General features: G+C 31.5%; 2 protein-coding genes across 7 annotated transcripts in view; one reads left to right on the top strand and one right to left on the bottom strand.

Annotated features, from left to right (window-relative positions):
• The window catches only part of LOC123675412 (hypoxia-inducible factor 1-alpha), a 163,344-nt gene that overhangs the window by 75,337 nt on the left and 67,272 nt on the right, over nt 1-20,735 (bottom strand). For all 6 annotated transcript variants that reach the window (XM_045610782.1, XM_045610788.1, XM_045610769.1 and 3 more), the window contains exons 2-6: nt 17,053-17,240; nt 14,347-14,495; nt 10,813-10,998; nt 10,106-10,299; nt 8,965-9,071 (exon numbers count right to left, since the gene is read on the bottom strand). In XM_045610782.1, coding sequence (XP_045466738.1) covers nt 8,965-9,071; nt 10,106-10,299; nt 10,813-10,998; nt 14,347-14,495; nt 17,053-17,240 — 824 coding nt within the window. The remainder of the gene's footprint in view (nt 1-8,964; nt 9,072-10,105; nt 10,300-10,812; nt 10,999-14,346; nt 14,496-17,052; nt 17,241-20,735) is intronic.
• On the top strand, nt 2,920-7,884 carry LOC123675432. Its single transcript, XM_045610794.1, has 3 exons — nt 2,920-3,110; nt 5,593-5,875; nt 7,239-7,884. Exons 1-3 carry the CDS (start codon nt 3,027-3,029, stop codon nt 7,787-7,789), a joined length of 918 nt encoding a protein of 305 aa, XP_045466750.1. The 5' UTR covers nt 2,920-3,026; the 3' UTR covers nt 7,790-7,884.

Raw genomic sequence — 20,735 nt, 5'->3', positions numbered from 1 at the left:
GGCGCTGATCATAAATAATCAAAATGACATACGTCAAAATCAAATTGCCAACTTCAATTTCAAACTGACATTAATTAAAAAAAGAATTCCATCTTCAGGTGTCTTGACCACATCCAACGATCATATTAATAATTATTATAACTTTTCAAGTTTGAAATGGCATAAATCAAATTGGCAACTTCAATTTCAAACTGGCATTGATCGAAAGTAAACTGACAATGTTCAAAACCACATTGACACTAGTCAAATTGACAACAAACAAAAGCAAATTGGCACTTATCAATAATTTCACATTAATACGAAATGTATCAATTGAATTTTTAGTTATCAATTTCATTTCAATTTGAAATGGATCAATTGAATTGTTTATTAATTTGTGAATAGAAAGTAAATAATTTTGAGAAAAAATCATAATTCAAATTCATTATTCAAAAAAGAATCAAGATGCCTTATAGGTACTTATAAAGAAGAATGTTGCCGCAAATTTTAAGGGGCAGATTTGCCAAAAACAACGTCGTTCATGGATGGCAAAACAGCTGTTTCTAATTGTCTGAAATTCATTGCACATATCCATAGATTTATTCCTGCTGCATTGCATATTATGCAGGATAGTATTTTTTACTAAATGATTTAAAACTCGTTGATGGTTTCAATTGATAAACAGTTATTATTTATTTCTCCTGAATAGGAAGATTAGGCAAGATATACAAGGGGTTTTATAAAACTTAGACTGACCGATCAACTCGTTGATTGTAATTTTAAATCTATGGAAGTGTTAAAAATTACCCGAAAGTGAACAAAGAAATTTCATCGAGCAAATTACAATAAGTTTTGTGAAATTTATCAATAACTTTCCAGGAAATTTCCAAATTCATTAAATTTATTTCGAGAATTGCATTTTATTTAATGTCAATTTGAAATTGACAACAGCCAATTTGATTTTTTTTTGTCAATCTGATGACGACTAGCGGCAATATGATTTTGGTTATTGACAGAATCATCAGTAAGTAAAATCCACTGGTTTTCCTTAAAACAGCTTCTTCAAAAAATAGTAAATAGTCATATTTCTTCCTTAAAATTTCAATGAACCATATTTGAAAACGAATTCCACAGGAATAGAATAGAGTAGAATAGAGTTTATTCAGTAAAAATACAAAATAAACTACAGAAGGAGATGATGAATAAGAGATATCTTCTTTAGATAATCTATATGGAATGGTTTTCCTAGAGTAAGCAGTTTTCAACAAAAATACACGTTGAAAAAATAATGAAATTTAACATTTTAGTTCTCAGATGTTATGTAATATCTCCCAATGTTGAAAAATTGGAAAATATGTACTACTAATTGTCTCATTCCCTGAAACGGTGTTGCAACACTGCAGCTAAGAGGCACCAGCAGCCACTGATTGCAATAAATGATATGACGAAGAAAAAAAAAAGGTAAAATGCAATTATCATTATGAAATAGGTACTTCCTTCCGTATAATGAGGAAAGCCAAGTTGTGCATAAATGTGAACCTCTTTCCTTGCAGTTTATTTCCAAACAATGAAATTTCACATACGGCTTTGAATTTCCAATCCTGAGGGAAATTTTCATCTACGGTTTTTCCAATTGTGGTTCAGAAAATCAAAGTTCGATGTCAGAAAAAAAACTAGTATTCGAGAATAGGAAAACATAATCCAGAAAAGAAAAATTAAATTTCAGAATATGTACTCAATTTAATTTCAGAAGAATGAAATTGAAATTCAGAAAAACAAAGTTGTAATTCAAAATTGTAAACTGAAATACAGAAAATGCAAATTATATTTCAGATAAGGAAAATTGTATTTCAGAAGTTATCAATTAAATTTCAGATAATGTAATATGTCGCAATTGATTCTGATTTATTTCATTAATAATGTAATATGTAGTTCAGAACAGTACCGAATGTGAGGTACTTACCAGTACATTGAGAAAACTCAATGAGCTTATTGTCATTCAATCCTTTTACAGCTTGAAAAATTTTTTTAGAGAACAAATTTGATCTGAAAGTTTTGAATTTAAAATTTTTTTTTTTTTGTGAACTAGATACATGTTACTAGTTTTTTTTTGTTATGACTTTTTCTATACTTTGTTGGTCGATGGAAAATAAAGAGATTCGATTCCATTATGCAACATAGATTACATAGATATGGCTATTCATTTTTATTAATTCTGAAGTACATGTAACCAATTCTGAATTACAAATTATCGAATCCCAATTCCAATTTATATTATCTGATGACAATTTATCCTTTTCTGAATTACATATTACTACTCTGAAATACAAATTATAGTTTTTGAATTACATATTGCTATTCTGAAATGCATATTAACATTTCTGAATAACAACTTCCTATTCCGAATTACAATTTTCATTTTTTGAAATTCAATTTGCTTCTCTGAATTACATTTTGGGTTTTCTTAATTACAATTGGGAAAGGTGTAGTCGAATTTTTCCTGTGAACTGAGAGCATTGAGATTCGAACATTTCGAACATACCCTGAAAATTTTCTAGGTCCTTCCGTTTGAAAGTTATCTTGTTTAGGAACGGTGAAACACTATCAAGTTTGGGGAGGGATTTTTCATCAGTTGAGTTGAACTTGATATTTTTTTAGCCATTGCTTATCCACTCCTGATCAAACGCCTCCTTTCCTTATTATTGTTATTATTTTTTTTTTGCAAAACTGGAGATCAAATAAAGTGTTCATATTCATTTGGTTTTCATATTATTATTATTATTATCATTCACAGGGCCCGATTATATCAAAATGGAAATTTTTACTCTACAATTCTTATCTTGGCACCTAATTAGTTTACTGGAAGCTCATCGCTCAGCAATTCAGAAAATGGCATGGCTGCATGGTAATTTTCCTTTTTAAATAAACACGTTCATTTCGAGCATATATTCATGATAACAAAATGAATATTATCAAAGCATTAGAAGTTTGTCGAATGCGACTTGAAATTTTTTCACTTTGGAACAAATAGTGAAAACCCTTCGAAAATGAATCGGTTCGCGAAAATCTTCTGTTCAATTGTTCTTTTTGAGATATGTCACGCGAGTACAAATACACTACCGCTGAAACAAGTGAGTGGATAATTTTTATACACTGTATACGTAAAGTATGGAACGAATTCATTTTCAGCTGAACTAACCATTTTAAGAAATAATCCTGAAACACATAGATTTTTTATTTTAATTTACCGTATTTAAAAAAAATAATCTAATATACAGGGAGAATTACTTTCGAGTAATGACGTCACCGTCATTTTTTTAAATGGAACACCCCCATTTTGTCTCAATTTTCCGATTACTCTAGCTGATCTGATTCCAAAAATGTATGCCATGTCAATTCCACTTGGTACAGGGTGGACAAAAATACAATAGTTTTGTGTGTGCTCATAAAGTAACGCGTAACATTCTTTACCTATTGTCTAGCGACAATTGGTTTGAATGTAACACCATGTAGTTTGTAACATTTTTAGATTAATAAAAATGAGCTGTTCACAAACATGTTTGGTACTTGTTGTCTAGCAGACAGAATATGAAGGAAATTATTTCTTATTTTTATATATTTTTATTAATCTAAAACTGTAAGAAACTACAGGGTGTTACATTCGAACCAATTGCCGTTAGACAATAAGTATTTTTGATAATATTGTTAATTTAACTAATGAAGAATGTTACCCGTTACTTTATGAGCACACACAAAACTATTAATTGTATTTTTGTCCAACCTGTACCAATTGGAATCAACATGTGATACATTTTTGGAATCAGCTCAGCTAGAGTAATCGGAAAATTAATACAAAATGGGGGTGTTCCATTAAAAAAAAATGACGGTGACGTCATTACTCGAAAGTAATTCACTCTGTATATTAGATTATTATTTTAAAATACGGTAAATTAAAATAAAAAATCAACGTGTGTTAGGATTATTTCTTAAAATGGTCTGTTCAGCTAAAAATGAATTTTTTCCATACTTTACGGACACCAGTGTCTACATTCTTGTCATCTAGAAGAAAATATAATGCCGGAAAGGTATATTATACAGGGTGTTAGTGAATAAGTGCGACAAACGTCGGGGAGTTATTCTGCATGAAAAAAATAATGACGGTTTGTTATATAATTTTTGTTCGCTAAGGCTTCGTACATATTATGAGAAATGATAATAAATATGGCCTCTTAAAATCCGTTCTCCAAGGGAAAGTCTATGGTACGAGAGGACCAGGAAGAATACGTATATCATGGCTTAAAAATTTAAGGACATGGTTCTCGAAAACTACTACCGAGTTATTCAGAGCGGCCGTGAATAAAGTTATCATATCCAGGATGATCGCCAATATTCGGAACGAATAGGCACCCGAAGAAGAAGAAGAAGAAGGCTTCGTATTACGAGATACGAGGTTTGAAATTTTTTTCTTAAGATTTGACTATTCGTTGCTCTAAAACAGTTCGAGGTATTCAAATGAATTTGATAGATCTCAAGAAATAGTTAATGCAAATTTTTTGACATGATATCAAGAATTTTATGTAGTAATCTCTTTTTTTTTTAAGGAAAAATGGTACGCCACAGAGATATTTCAAGCTAAAAATCATTTCTGAATTCCTCGTTCAATTTGCGACAAAAAATCTTCCGTGTCGCAATCGAATTAAAAAAAAACCCACCCGTGCACTGAACGCCGTTCAAAACTTTTTTGCATGAAAACTTGAACAAAAAAGCTATAATGTATTGACCCTCCTCGCACAAGAATGAGATCGAAGATGAATCTTTTTTATTATTATTTTTTAAACCAAATTTTTCAATTATTTGAGATATTTCTACAGCCGAGGAAATAATGAACCATAGTGTAAGTTTTTTTTTAAGCGAACGTGTGAAAATGGTTTGTTTAACACAAACAATGGTGGCAGTAGAATAATATCTTATCCTGAGCATAATGAACATTAATTTTTTATATAGTAAACAAAATAAAAAAATATTGATTGCAATCTTGGATGATTACATTGTTGTTTACTTATGAAAGAGTGATACCGTTGTTAGAATTGTGAAATTCGAATTCAGTTTCCAACCATAAATTATTGAAAACACAACAAAAATTCAAAGGATTATTCCAATAAATGAACCGAATAATTTTGAAGGGAATCTATCGATTCCTTCGAAAATATTTTAAGTCCGAGAACTGAAGAATTCGGTGTACAAACTTAGGATTATCAAAGCCACAACCCTAAGGGATCCGTAGAAAGGCTTTGCTAACGGTCGAATGGAAAACAGCCTGAATGCCCATGAAACTCGGCATTTCAGGGCGAATAATTCAATTGAGTTCAGACCAGACTACGAGAAACTACATCTACAACATATGTGCAACACTTGCACCGACAACAAGAAGATCAAAGATTTTCACATCTGTTCAGAGACCGGCGGAAAATTAGTGTCCAGCGACCCTAAGAATTGATTAGACATATTATCATCTTCTTCAAACTCTTTTAGTGGGTGGAAATAAATTGAATACGTATTAAAAAAAAAAAACACAACCACAACCCACAATTAATTTAAACATTTTTCTTTCAGTTCGAAGGCTCGTGGACAATACGTAATGCCAGTGAAAATGCTCTGCCAATTATAGGAAAATGCCCAGTAATGCATATTGAACCTTCCTCCTCGAAAAATGGCAACGACGGAATTATCCTTTGGAGAACTAGCATCCAAACATTGACTTTGAGTTTAGTCAATGTGAATCAGGAAACTTTTCAATTATTTTATCGGAATAATTCACGAAATACTCTTTTGGGAAATGTCAGTGTTCTGCACGTCGAAAAAAGCACATATCTCATAACAAAAGTGCAGACACCAGGTAAATAACTTGAATGAACTATAAATCATTTCTGCCGTTCACGTTGTACAGGGTGTCCCAAATTCGATGCTCACGGAAAGCATGTCGAGAACTATAAGACTTGGAGAAAAAATCTTCAAGGACCCCAATCTCTGCATTCAACGAAATAATGAGATATCAGAAAGCAGGTCATAGATATCTGAAAACAGATCATAGATATCTTGATCAGTTCGCGTTTCTGAAAAATGATCGTTTCAAATATTTCGCTAATTCTTGGTTTTTGTTGGAGTTTTTCGAAAATTTAAAAGAAGTTTTTGGTAATTTAGATGGCATATGATACTCATAACAGATCACAAAAATCAATTACTGTTTTTGAGATGAAGGTTTTTAGCCTCAGATTTGTCGGAAAGCATCTCGTAATCAGTTTTTCAAAAATGTTATCCGTTTCAAAGATAATAAGATTTCGACTTCATCTTAACCTTATATGTAAATATTTTTCATTTATTTCGAGATTCAATCCATTTTGTGTCCATTGTATAATTGTCATCAACTTTCCTCTATATTTTTAAAATGATTATTAATTTCTAGTTAAATGGGAAACCCTATAAATGACTTGATTACAGTTACACAATGGACACAAAATGAATTAAAACTCGAAAAAAATGAAAAATGTTTCTACATATATAAGGTGTCCCATTTCGAAAAATTTGCGACTTAAAAAATGGGTGTCCCTTTAAGGAACACCAACTGTCCTTTATATCTAAAACGGTAATTAATCTGTAATGAGTATCATATAAACATAAACCATAAAAACTACTGAAAAAAAATTTTTTGAATTTTTCGAATAACTCTAACAGAAACCAAAATATAGCGGTATATTTGAAACGAGAACGAATCATGATTATTGTGATCTGCTTTCTGATATCTCATTATTTCAAAAAACGAGATCAGGGATCCTTTTTCTTTAAGTCTTATAGTACTCGAGAACATCAGATTTTCAGTTAGCATAGAATTTGGGGCCGGATTAATCATCAGTGAGTCCAACCTTATCGTTTGAGACCATTCTAGGCTCAAAATTTGATAATTTGGACATTGCGATGAAATAACCGGTTAACTAAATTCATCTATAATTGTGATAGTGACAACTATCAGCCAGAAATAGAAATAGCTGAGATCTTAGGATCAGGATACTATTTAATGCAGCGACTGGAATTTAATATCTATCGGAAGATTGAATAATAATTATGTTTAGGTTTAGAACGTTAAAATTATAACTTGAAAATTTTCATTATTTCCAACTAGTGACAATTTCTGCAATCCCTCAAATAAAAAAAAATTAGTTGTAGACTGTATTAGGTTTCTGATTAAATTTGACAAATTGCAGGACAAACATATTACGCAGTCCTAACCAAAGATAATGAAACTTCACCTGATACCGATATGAAAATTGAAAAGTGGAACTCATCAGCACCAAATAAAAACATCACGTTAGAACCAGTTGAAAATGAAAATTGTCAAGAAGTCAACGAAGAAACTCCAATGAATGAACCCATTGACACAACTAACGGTTCGTCAATGTTGACAACGACTGAAAGAGTGTCAAACAGTAAAGGCCAAGTGAAAAATAAACCTCTTTCGAATCATCAAGAAATATCTACTGAGAAAAAAATGATAACGCCAAATGTTACCAATGATTCAAATACCGATATCAACAATATAGCAAATAAGGATCAATCAGTTCCATCGACACATTCAACGCCAATTTCTTCAGAAGGATCTTGGAAGAAAGCTGAAACCTTACCGATTGTTGGTACAAATGATACCAAAAAATATAAGGCGGGAAGAGGATCTGGAACTGCAGCTTTCCCTTCAAATGTAATTGTTATTATTAATATTATATTTTTCCTTATCAATAATGTTTTTATCCATGTATGAACATTAACCTTATATTATGTTTTTCTTTATCAATAATGTTTTTATTTATGTGTAAACATTCAAAATTCAGTCTAATAAATATTTTTTGGTTTTTATTCCGATTTATAGGGACAATCTGCCTCGTATCCACTTCCCTCTTCTCTATTGATTAGAGTCAACATCAACCAAAAGAATAAATCAAATTCCCTAAAATTGTTATTTCAATTGTGAATGTTGATTTGTATATCCATTTTACAGAAGAGTAAGACAGAAGATCTATGGCAACCTATTAAGATTGATTAAGAAAAATCCTACCAGAGAAATAGAGATACGACCTACGGTGTCCTCAAATTAAAAAGTTAGGGAAATGAATATACAGATGTAAGTTTGTGAATTCAGTAGTTTTTCGAACTATAAGACACTGATGAGGAATTATTGTATTTAAAGATACAAATATTGCAAAACATACGTTGGACTTTATGTTAATTCAGTTCTCCAATTTATTAACTGTTTACTGAATTCATACAGTTTTGGATCATTTATTTTTCTTTTGGTTTGTTTTAATATTTTGTCAGTTGGAATTGTATTGGAAGGCGAGATGTAGAAAGTGCAGTGGTAAGAATAGCTCTGGGGGTACAACAAACTTTGAGGTCGAGGTGATATGTAACACTTTCAAAAATCAATCTATCATAGGAGCTAGTAGAATTATGTATAAGTGTGATTTGCTCAATATCAGAACTATATCCTTGGTTTTTAAAATCTCTTCAACAAATACATTCACTTATAAGCTACTAAATCAAGTTTAAAAATTGCTAACCCAAAATAATCCCTATAAATTTGATGATCTTCGTAGCGCTATAATCCAGTAGATGGCGCCACATGTTCCCACCATTTAAATCTACTTTGGTGAGAGGTGAAATAATAACTTCTGATAGAATTCTTGACGTTCTTAGATTAATTGTATTAGAAACTATAACAGTATAAGAAGTAAATATGTTGAACATTGAACAAGTCCCCAGATAATGAGGTTATAGGAATTTTTTATCCAACAGAACAGTCAATTTGAGTTCATTCAACAGAAATCACATATTGGTACATTGCTAGCATAAAATATCAACATAAAATTAGTGACACGGCAACAAAATATATTACTGCAGCCAGAAAATGTAAAAAAATATTTCTTGGGTTTTACTTACAGCATTTGTATGCAGAAATTATGGAATCACTATCCATAGCATGGTGATATTCATAGACCGACTTTCCTAGAAGCTCTTCCTCGTAGTATCCAAGGACATTTTTCATTCTGAAAAAAAAAAGGAACAATTCTTAATAAAAAAAAAAAATTGAAAATTGTGAGTCATTTGCTCCAAACTCTTCTATTCAATTAACTTCACAAACCAAGTGCATGAAATTTATACTTAAATAAAAGAGTTACATTTATAACTGGTTCTTTTTCTCCTTTGATCTGGGTAACATCAACTTTTTTAATTGCTGGTGTGCTCTTTTATAAGCTGAGAGTTTAAGTAATTAAGTCAGTTTTCTGGAATCATTTTCAACTATTGATGTGGATTTATTCACATGTTAGCGCTACTCAACAATGATGAAGTAATGAAACTCAAACAATCACGGGAGCTATCAATATTTTCTAAGTGAAGTTGCTATGCCGCTAGAAGTATGTATTAAAATGTTATTAAAATATGAACGCAATATTGAGAGAAAACACATAGAGAAAGCTCAACACTGTTTAATAATCTAGCTTTTTCCGATAGCTAGAAGAGTGATTTCTAATCAAACTGCCAGAAGAGAGATTTAATGTTTTTTTTTATAGCAAGAAAACATATTCGCGCTTAACAATTGAAAAGCGTGCATGAAGATATTGTTGTTTGACAGAACACAGTCATTGGATGTATCCAAACTTCGATAATAACTCTTCCAAGAAGAGAACAGCATTAAGATGAGCTAGATGTATATTGCAATTGCAAACTATAACTACTGCACATGTAACAATAATTTTTTTTAACTCTCCTTGTCAATATCATATTTATTTTAAAAATCAAAACAAAAATTTTAATATTTCAGTATTATCAATTACAGAAGCTATTCTGAATTCAATCAAGATAGGATGAATATTTAACAGTAATAGAAAAGTTGGATGGTTTAAGAATGTTGACCATATTAATGATATTATATTTATTGTTTTAATCTTTTAACCATATTATGTATTTGGGTGTTTTAAAAAATTGGTTTATGTAATTCTAATAGGATAAAATTTTTCCATTGAAGATGGATAAATTCTCCAGCAGGTATTTTTAGAAGGAACAACGTGTATTCACTTACATTTCATCATCGGCATGAATAAATTTCATATCCAAACTATGTTTAGTGACAAATGTTTGTTTTGGCAGGGGTTCCTCAATGTTTGAGGGATGAGGTATGGGATTTGCAATGGCTGCAAAACAATTCTTCAGTTTGTTATCAATTTCATTCTGACTGCATTCAGGCCTCAAAATATGTCCTTTGAGATGCAGAACCTGGAATGAACAAGAAAATGTTAGAGATGGGCTTTAAGGGAAATAAAAATTTGTTCAATTCAATTATCCTGTTCTGGTTAATAACTAAAAATACTTGGAAAAATATAATCTCATTCCTTTTTTTTACTTCATACACCAACGTGAAAGGACTTTACAATCAGTTGCCTGGAAATACATATTGATAATATTCATGAAAATTCAGGATAGTTGCAACTCAAACATGCAGATCAATTCTGAATGTTTGTAAATGTATCTTTCAAATAGAAAGCTTTTTGTAGAATTCTACAAACCAGGGTTATGTTGAACTTGGGATCACAAAACCCACAACTAAGTATATAAAATCTTCATAGCCATGAAATGTTAAATGTTCAACATAACTAAAAAATAAATAATAAATTACATTAACTTCTTTATATTTTTTTATTTATTTATTATTTTTATTCTGTTTTATTTATTTTTATTATGTTTATAGTAAATAAACATTATATTATTATATACATTTTATTAATTTACCTTGTAGGTTGCCGATTTCAAATTAACAGATCTTCCTTTACTTGTTAAGGTACACTTTAATCTTATGAAGAAAGACTTCTGAGAATCATTTCCTTCGTTTTTCACTTTATCCGAGAATAGTTCTCTGATTTCCTCATGATCGCATGGATGACTATAATCAAATATATTTTGGCCCATCAAGTCGATCTGTAAAAGAAAAAAGAAAATTTTATATAACAGTCAAGGGTTTCCTCATATCTCATAGAATAATAATTGAAATCATTTCATCACCCAATTTTTCTTCTTGAGTTAGGAGGATTTTTATATGAAACAGGTAACGGCATGCGAATTTCTCTGATACTTTTCAAAGAAAAAAACGTAGACACCGGACGGATTTTTTCATTCGATTTTTGGAATTGACTCAATCAAAAAACATGAACTGTGAAAATTTTGGGCTGATATTTTGCTCGAACGAGTCCAAAGGTTAAACATTATCGGAAATAACAAATCAATAATAACACAGTCAGACAATAAATAAGGTGAATATGAATTATTATCCTCAACAAAAACTGAAAATTTCAAGTAGATTTTAATTTTTTTCCTCGAACGAATCTTGAAGTCTATGATTAGAAATAAAACCAAAATTGATTGATGTATATTAAAAGTGTATAAAATTTTATCGATAATAGAATTGTTCATGATTATTTAGATTACTTCAAACACTATATGGATAACTTTGAGATAATATAGCGTAAAACTAGAAATAAAAAAGATAGGATAATTTTTTTCTGAATGAAAGAAAATTGAATGAAATATCAATCTCTTTCGCGATTTTGATCATCCTCATCAATTTGACCATAAACCTGCAGCAGTATTTGGTAATATATAAAAGGTTAAACTTTTATCACATTCAGTATGCATTAAAATGAACAATGCATCTTATGCAACAAAAATTAAAAACGATGAAAATCACATAGACTATCTTATCATTTTTCCTATCATGAAACATTGAATACGAAACATTAAAAGGTAAAAATATATTTATGAAAACTACATGAGCAAGACATTAAAAAAAAATTTAAAACATTGTGTTCAAATATTCAATATCATTGCTATGTATGTATATGTATTACATATTTTGTAATTCGATAATTTTTGTTTTGCAGAATTTTTGAATAATCAATACTTTCAAATTCAATTTCTCTTGAAATTCAACCGATAGGTACCTGATCCTCGAGAAAAGTAGTCTATTACAAATAGATGAGATCTCAGGATCTAGACAGAATTTTAAAAAATTTTCAAGATGTTATGAATGAACAAAATGAGGTTATCTTCTTAAGAATATTGAGCCAGTTCTTCTCTCATATCCCACTAGTTACAATTGGAAAGCAAAAGAACGACAGTATAAGATAATCATTCAAAATATGCCCCCTCGAGAACATTATTCAACTGTCAAATCTTTATTGCTGTTTTAGGTAGAGATAAACATTCATAGACCAGTTGTGTTCGAGGGAGTATTAAATTTCCACTAACAAGAATTTGAGTGGTGTCGACTTGGGATATAATTCGTTAAAAACATACGCTGACAACTGTGTCGAGATTTTGTTTGTTCTCTATATTATTCGACCATATGTGCATAAAGTTATTAATTATAATCTTGAGAAGAAAACTCTTTTGAAGACAATTCGTCGGCCACTTTAACACGAGTACTATTACATTCTAGGACATGTGCTTTTCTTAAAAATTGAAAGGATATGATATTGTTTACAAAAACAGATTTCCAAAATAGAATTAAAAATACTTTTTCATTGGGTGTGGCACAATGTTCCCTCATAGTTTTCTTCTGAAAAATAATCCCCTATACAATATCGTTATTTTCGGTATTATTTGTTTATTTTATTATCGCATCAACACCAATTACATATGATAATTATAAAATGGAGGATAAGAAAAGATAATCTATGTGCATAGGAGCCATAGAATATTAAGGCAGAATTTCGACAAAAAAAAACCTAGAATATTTCCGTGATAGCAAATAGGATGATTTCATCAGATAAAATAACCGACAATAATGACATCATATTAAACCCCATCTCATATAATATACAGGGTGGAGAAGGAGAACTTAACACTTCGATTTTCCGACTTTAAAATGAAAATGTGGAAAATCGCTCGGACCTGTCAATTTGTGATTCTAGGGAACACTACTTTTCCTCTTTTTTCAACCCGTAACGACCTAAAGGGGGTGAGCACAACCAGTGGCGTACCCAAGGGGGGGGATATATATCCCCCCAGGAGGAATATCCATTATATGTAACAACTTTATATATGACAATCTTATTATGAGTGAGCAAATTTCTTTGGGAAACTTCTTCAAAAGAAGAAAAATTTGAAATTTTTTTCTTTATCCCCCCCAAAGGCTTATGTCTGGGTACGCCACTGAGCACAACCCTTGATATTGAATAGGGATGAGGGGTGTTGCGATGACTCATTTTAAGATCTTATAGAGTACTATTTGATCCTGAATTTTCGTGCCAAAATATCCATCGATAATGAAATACCAGCGAAAATAGTGAAAGAGTAATTTATCTCTAGAATATTATTCGTATCCGACACATTTCAAAGGTATTTAACAGTAAGTACTCTTCCACTATTCTACCTGCCATTTCGTTATCGATGAAAATTTTGAAGCGAAATTTCAGGATCAGATAGTACTCGATAAGACCTTCAAAATGAGGTATCCCAACACCCCTAATACCTATTCAAAATCAAGGGGTTCCATCAACCCCTGTTAAGGTGCTGCGAAGAGCAGAAAAGATAATAATAATAATGCCTTCATTGAAGAGAATAAAAATATTACAATTCCAAAAAAATACATCAGAAAAAAATCAATCACAGGGCGGAGTTCAGATGGTGATGAAGCCATACACCCCTGCTCTTCCACTCAAACCCTGACGAAAAAATATATGAAAAAAAGCCTTATACATCTCGAGACAATAATGATTGAAGAAGAAAAAACAAATAACGTAACACAAAGAATGAATTTCAATAACTTTCTAGTTTCAAAGTTTAATTATAAGTGAGTCATATGACAAAAAAAAAGAGAGAATTACTGATTACTGAGCCCGCACTGATCCCTATAAACTACATCCCTGACTTTAGCTCTGAAGATGTTTCCCCTCGAATCAGAAATTGATGAGTCCAAGCGATTTTCCACATTTTCATTTTAAAAACGGAAAATCGAAGTGTTAAGTTCTCGTTGGACCACACTGTATGTATTATAAGACAGTTCTGTGGTCTCCAACTGGCCATAAATGAATTAGTGCTGATAAATTCCTGATATTGCTTGTTTCGATACTAAAACATGATCCGCCTAAAATCATGCATATTTCAAGCACTCGGAAATAGTCAAAAAAAAAAGTCCTAGTATAATACAGGGTTGATTCATGTGAATAGTTCTTGTTGAAGAGGACAAATACCAATTGTATATCTAATGAAATTAATGTCATCAGCTAGTCCCTGAAATAAATATAATGTCCGGTACAAAAAAATTACCTGGCCAATTCCTAGATAATCGCTGACATTTTCCGATAGATAAACGATGTCCCCATCATTAGACAGAACCAGGAGAAATCCGTCTAAGGATTTCAAGAACGTTGAATCATCCGATTTGACATCTTCCTCTAGTCCAGGTAGTGCGGGAACTACGGAATAAACAGAAATTTATAGTTTGTAAATATTTCAACACCGAATCCAATTCATCAAGTAAACAAAGAACGATTTGAAATATCAATTACATTTGGAGTTTTATGAAAAATATAAAACATCATTAAAAAGGAGCGCTTTTAACCATCTTTACTTTTATGTGATGAAAAATATTTACGAACGAATAAACCTCAAAGTCACCTTCAGGTCGTCCTTTCCGTTTTTAATTTGATTTAAAATCCCTTTCAATAGAATTTTCACAGCTGAACACTGTTCTAACGATTTTAGTTTGACTATCGATGCAATCGGAGAGATATTGAAGTATTGAATGTTAAATTATGCAAGTTCATCATCGATGCAAGCAGAAATATAACCGCTTAGAAAGTAAAGTTTTGCAAATTCATAATGAGTTGAAAACAATTTAAAAACATGAATAAATTTAAATGCATGAATTACAAATGAGTGAATTGAAATGAAAATCAGTTTGATAATAATATTAGGCCAATTGAAAAGTTCCCGGTCTGATGCACAGGTGGCGGTGCTAGTTTTAAATCCATATGATTTTTAGTTAGTAGTGTTAGTACCTACCAACCTTCAAACGATACGTGTCAAAATTTGACAGCTGTCCTACCATTAGTTTGTGGGATATTGCGTTGTGAGTGTAGCTACTTTTGTTTTTTGAAAAAAGATTGAAAAAAAAGAATTTCGTGTGCTGATTAAATATTGCCTTTTGAAGGGAAAAATACAGTTGAAGCAAAATCTTGGCATGATGAAGAGTTTCCGGGGTCTGCACCAGGAAAATCAACCATCATTGATTAGTATGCTAAGTTTAAACGTAGTGAAATGAGCACCGAAGACGCCGAACGCAGTGGAAGCCCAAAAAGAGGCCGTCACCGACGGAAAAATCCAAAAAGTTCACAAAATCATTTTGAATGACCGTAAAGTGAAGTAGTTGATTGAGAGCGGAAATTGTTTAAAGGATGAAATAGTTAAAAAACGGTCCCAACTTACAAATAAATGCATTTTTCATACTGTATGCCAAAAACATTAATTTGCGAGTTAACTTTTCAATTTTTTTCTAAAAATGTAACATATATTAGCACTGACATAAGATCAGCCGGTTTAGTCGTACCAAATAATTCCAAAATTTATCATTCACGCTGATTCGTTTTATTATTTACAATTATGAACTTTTGGAATTGTTTTGAAATTTTTCAACCCACCTCATTAGGAATTTTCAGTTTTGGAAAGAGTAATATACAAAAATTCCGTCCGTTAAACACTGTCCAGACTTTCGCATAAAAATTGGTTGTTAAAACGAATTGATGATTCTCTTAACTCCATGAATTTCGAGGTCATTAAAATAATATGTACAGGGTGTATCAGTTTTGATCGTTAAAAATTCAATGGGATATTCTCCTCGTTGTCCTGATTAGGAAAAATGTTATTATTTACCTCTATCTTGATCCCTAAGAGAGATACAGGGAGTTGAAGTTCCCAAGAAAAAATCATTTTTATGCAATAGCTTCCATATAAAAGCTTGAATTCAAACGAAATTTTGCATGCCTACCCTACTCCCTGAAAGCCATTTTATGAAAATATTTTCGATTTTGGGGGAACACCAGTGGCGTGCAATTCGGTCACATCTCAATTATTTTGAAGAGAAAAGTATACCGATGTTTTTTTGAAGTATTGAACGAAGCAATATCTAACTGCTTGTTCAATTTGGAGTATGATTTGCTTTTACAGAACAAAAATTGAAATTTCAGATCTAGAGATTATTAGTTTTTTCGAAGACGTGCTAACTCGAAATTGACCATATTCACCGTCGCCATATTGTTGTGCGACAGAATACGGAGAGATATCTTGAAACAATCGATTTGATTGTTTGTTACATTAAAGAAAAAGTTTATAGTACTCTCGTGACAACCCGCGACGAGCTGATTCAGCGAATAAAATATGTCTGCGTTGAGATGAGGCAAAATCAGGAAATGATGAAAAATGCAGTTAATTCATTAGTTCGCCGTTGTCAGAAATGCATCATGGCTGACGGTCTGCATTTTGAACATAATCTGTAATGTCATATCTATTTTTCGTTACCTTTTGATTTCCAATAAATTTCCTATTTGATTTGTAGCCAATTTCTAGTCAGCACGTCTTTCAAAAAATCTAATTATCACTGAAACAGAAACTTTAAATTTTGTTCTGTAAAAACAAATTTCTCTTGAAATCAATCCAGCAATTCGAAATTGCCTTACTTATTCCTTAAAAATAACAGTGACAAACTTTTTTCTTTGAAATAATTTAGATGTGACCGAATTGCACGCCACTGGTGTTGCCCCAAAATCGAAAATATTTTCATAAAATGGCCCTTAGGGAGTAGGGTATGCATACAAAATTTCGTTTAATTCAAGCTTTTTTATGGAAGCTATTGCATAAAAATGATTTTTTCTTGTGAACTTCAGCACCCTGTATCTCTCTTAGGGATCGAGATATATATATATAATATACATATTTCCGAATCAGGACAATGACAATTAAATTAAGTATACTCACTTAGGTTTATCATGTCTCTGACACGAAGATACGAAATGGCCAATCTCATGATCGAGGCTTTATCCAGCTGCGATACCTGTTCCTGTGAGACAGGAATTGCTGCGGCCAAATCAGCAAATATTTCCGTTTCTTTGGAACGGCGACATCTGGCGGCATCTCTCGACTTCTCCTTGCGCTTCTCATTATTCCTGAAAAGAGGAAAAAGACGTTCAGTGGCATAATTCGACACAGTTCATTCACTCGAAATACTCATCATAATTCAATCGGTGCAAAATCAATACATTGCGCGGTGAAGCAGATAAATATTGCATGTTTTCCCCAATCGCATAATAGTATATTCTAAAACAAGTTGCAGAATGGGCTCCTATTACAACACGAATGCGAAATTCGAAAACGAGCGACGAAGGAGCGAGTTTTCGAACGCATGAGTGTTGGAACGGCCTTCTGCAACGAGTATTAGACGATATTTTCTCTATTTCAGTCAAGTTTTGTGAAATATTGTCGAAATTCAATGAAAAATTCAGATTATACATCCTAGTGACATTTGTATTGAATCTTGGCAGTTGGTGTGACTGTTACGAAAATTGACAGATTACGGAATATGAATTTGAATCGTATATGTCGAATTTTGAAATAATTTACAATTACGCATTAAATTCGTTAATTATGTCGGACGAAATCGATTTATCACCACTGCAATTAAGAGAAATTACGAATAATGCTGCAGATCATTCCACTATATCCAAATTATATCATTTTGACAATTATTGACGTTTGTTGGAAATTGATAGGATTGGAAGTCAGTATAGACAACCACAAAACGAAAAATATAACTGAAAACGATGCTGTAATGAGTTCATTACAGCACTGTTTTTAGAACTGTAATGAACTCATTACGATACTGAAATAGAGAAAAGAATTTCTAGAATTATGCGCATTATGTATCCATTCCAGAAAATATTTAATAGGATCGATATTATTCAGTGATGACATTTCATTAATTCTCATTATTACTATTAATAATTGATATTTACAGCGGTTGAATTTTATGAGTTTAATCAGTTAAAAATCTTATGAAAAAAATTTTGGAATGAAAAATTTATGGTTTTGAGGGGGGAGGTTCCTCGTGTCCCTTGTGGGGGTAAACTTCGAAATTTCGAATGGGAACCCCTTTTTTATAGCAGATCCGTACTCAAATTTTTGCAATTGTATGATTTTATTCTGTAGTTTTCAATTGAATTTTTTAAGTTAATTCGACGACAATTCAATTATTCAAAGCCAACTAGCAGACATTCTTAAAAATTAAAATGTTACTTTAGTCATAATTCATTCTACTAAAAAACCAAATATAGCACAATATACTATTATGAGAGACAGGGCAGCCACCAGGACCGGCATACCGGACATTTTGCAGGGGTGCCAAATTCTAGGGGCGCAAAGTCGGTTAATAAACAAGACATACTTTTTGAAATGAAATTTTCTTCTTAGTTAAATTACCTCTCTTTGTGGTAAAAATAAATCGAATAGGCGCTCTCAACTTGTTGTAAAAATACAAAACAATAGCAGTTAATTTGACGGGAAATATAGAGAAATATTCCTCAATTATATATAAAATAACAAGTTCCAGTCGGCATTAAGCTCCCTGCGCTCCCCTATTTACACATGTATTTTACGATCATAATCTTGTCGGCATTCTCTGTTATCTCACTGAACTTCACCAGATGATTGCTTTATTGATAGGCTTCTTTAGAATTAGGGATATTCTAAAGGCGGCTTCTTTGATATTTCAAAAATACAAAATAATTATCCATTCTCCAATCACGATATTGTTTTCCGAGAAGGGGGTTGATATTGCAGAACCTTTTCAGTTTATTTCCTATTCTAGAGAAACAAATACGCGAAACCACGTTGAGAGTGTATTCAGAGTTGCATTATTCAATATTTTTTGTGTCATAACTTTATGCACATATGGTATGTAATGTAATTTCATGTCAGTGATAATATGATATGGAAATTCAAAGAAATAGGCCGAAGGAATTCTTTAAATCTATCAAGTGTCACGGAAATATAGCTCTAATACCTAAAAACATTTCCATGGAAAGAATGAATTAGTTCAAAGTTTACCAGGTCAGTAGAAATATCAACATCTATAGTCAGCGTTACAATTATGATTTGTCAACATACTCGATTTAGAGAAGTATGCTTATCGTTCCTCTTGAATAGATCGAATATAGTTTTGCAAAAAAAAATTAACCTGAATATTGATAAGCTCATATAATGGAAATGATAGAGATCAAAACCAAAGACAGCTGGTTTTATCGCGAAAACACAAGCTGTCTTTAATTTATGATTGGTCTAACAACTTGCATGTTCAAAACGACGTCAGCATGAAACAATTTGACAATGTAATAATTAAAATTTGCCGACTTCAGAATGAGTAGCTTCCATAAGATTCCCAAAACATTAATGAAAATATACCAAGTATCATACATATACAGATAATTTATGACGTTCTTTGCAGAACCCAATGCAAGATAGGTGCAGATAATAGCTTCGAAAAACTAGCATTAATTTCGAAATATCTTGGTACTATGCGTTCAATATATAAAAAATTAATGCAACTGCGGGTGTTATTAAAACCATATGTAACACTTCTGCAAAGTTAGTATCATAACGACATTTTGGTAAGATGATTTGACTTTTTTTGAAATTGAAACCTATGAGTGTACTCCCATATTTTTCAAAGAAACTAGTAGTGGCAGATGATAATAAAAAGAGAGTTCATTAGACATTTAGAATTATATCTACATTATGTCTGAAAATGAAGACATTAGTAAACTGACATAAAAACTATATATTGAGTGTTTAATAGTGTTAAATTAGGTACAATATAAGGTTCAAGAGAAAATGAGTAAAAATGATAGTAGAATTCGGTCGTTACTGATTATATTAAAAGATCATCTGAAGGCAGAAAAAAAACTAAAGTCTTGCCAGCCATGCAACGCAACAAGACAGATCGATAGACAGGACACCTATTTTCCATAGATTTAATTAATGCTCGATCATACTTATCCAAGGCCACGTAAAGCCACTATCTGCTATGTAGCTCCAGATTTTCATTGGATTGCGTTGCAACATATACTCACAATATATTTAATCTGCAAGGAAAAATTTCCCTGCATGACCCGCTGAACGCCAAAAAATGGATTTTTTCGACAAGTTTTCAGAACTTGATTATCACATCATATTCATTCAATGTCGAAAAAACAATTTTGTTTGTCTATAATGTTTGTTTAATCGTAGCGCTATACAACGTCATGAATTCATGGATGACATACATATGGAGAAGGGATTTTGATTACCATTTTCTTCGCGCCATTATACATTTTTGAAATTCAAATAACAGAACATGTGTCTTCAAAGAATTTAAATAAAATTATTGATTTGACTTATTCAAGAAAAAATATAGGTAGATATAACATATTTCTGCAACACAATTCATTGGAAAATCTTAGGAACCATCCATTATAAAGGATTCTTCAAAAATATATTCAATGGGATAAGTTTCAATATAACATAGTAGGTATAATCAATAGGATATAGTCTAGATCAGAAGTTCAAATATGGTTTTAACTACTGAAGTTATTGACGTCTAGTTGGTGCATTAAAGTCTTTTATTATAA

Source organism: Harmonia axyridis, chromosome 1 (assembly GCF_914767665.1).
Source record: "Harmonia axyridis chromosome 1, icHarAxyr1.1, whole genome shotgun sequence".
In the NCBI taxonomy this organism is placed as follows: domain Eukaryota; kingdom Metazoa; phylum Arthropoda; class Insecta; order Coleoptera; family Coccinellidae; genus Harmonia; species Harmonia axyridis.
This window is presented reverse-complemented; position numbering and strand designations above follow the sequence as displayed.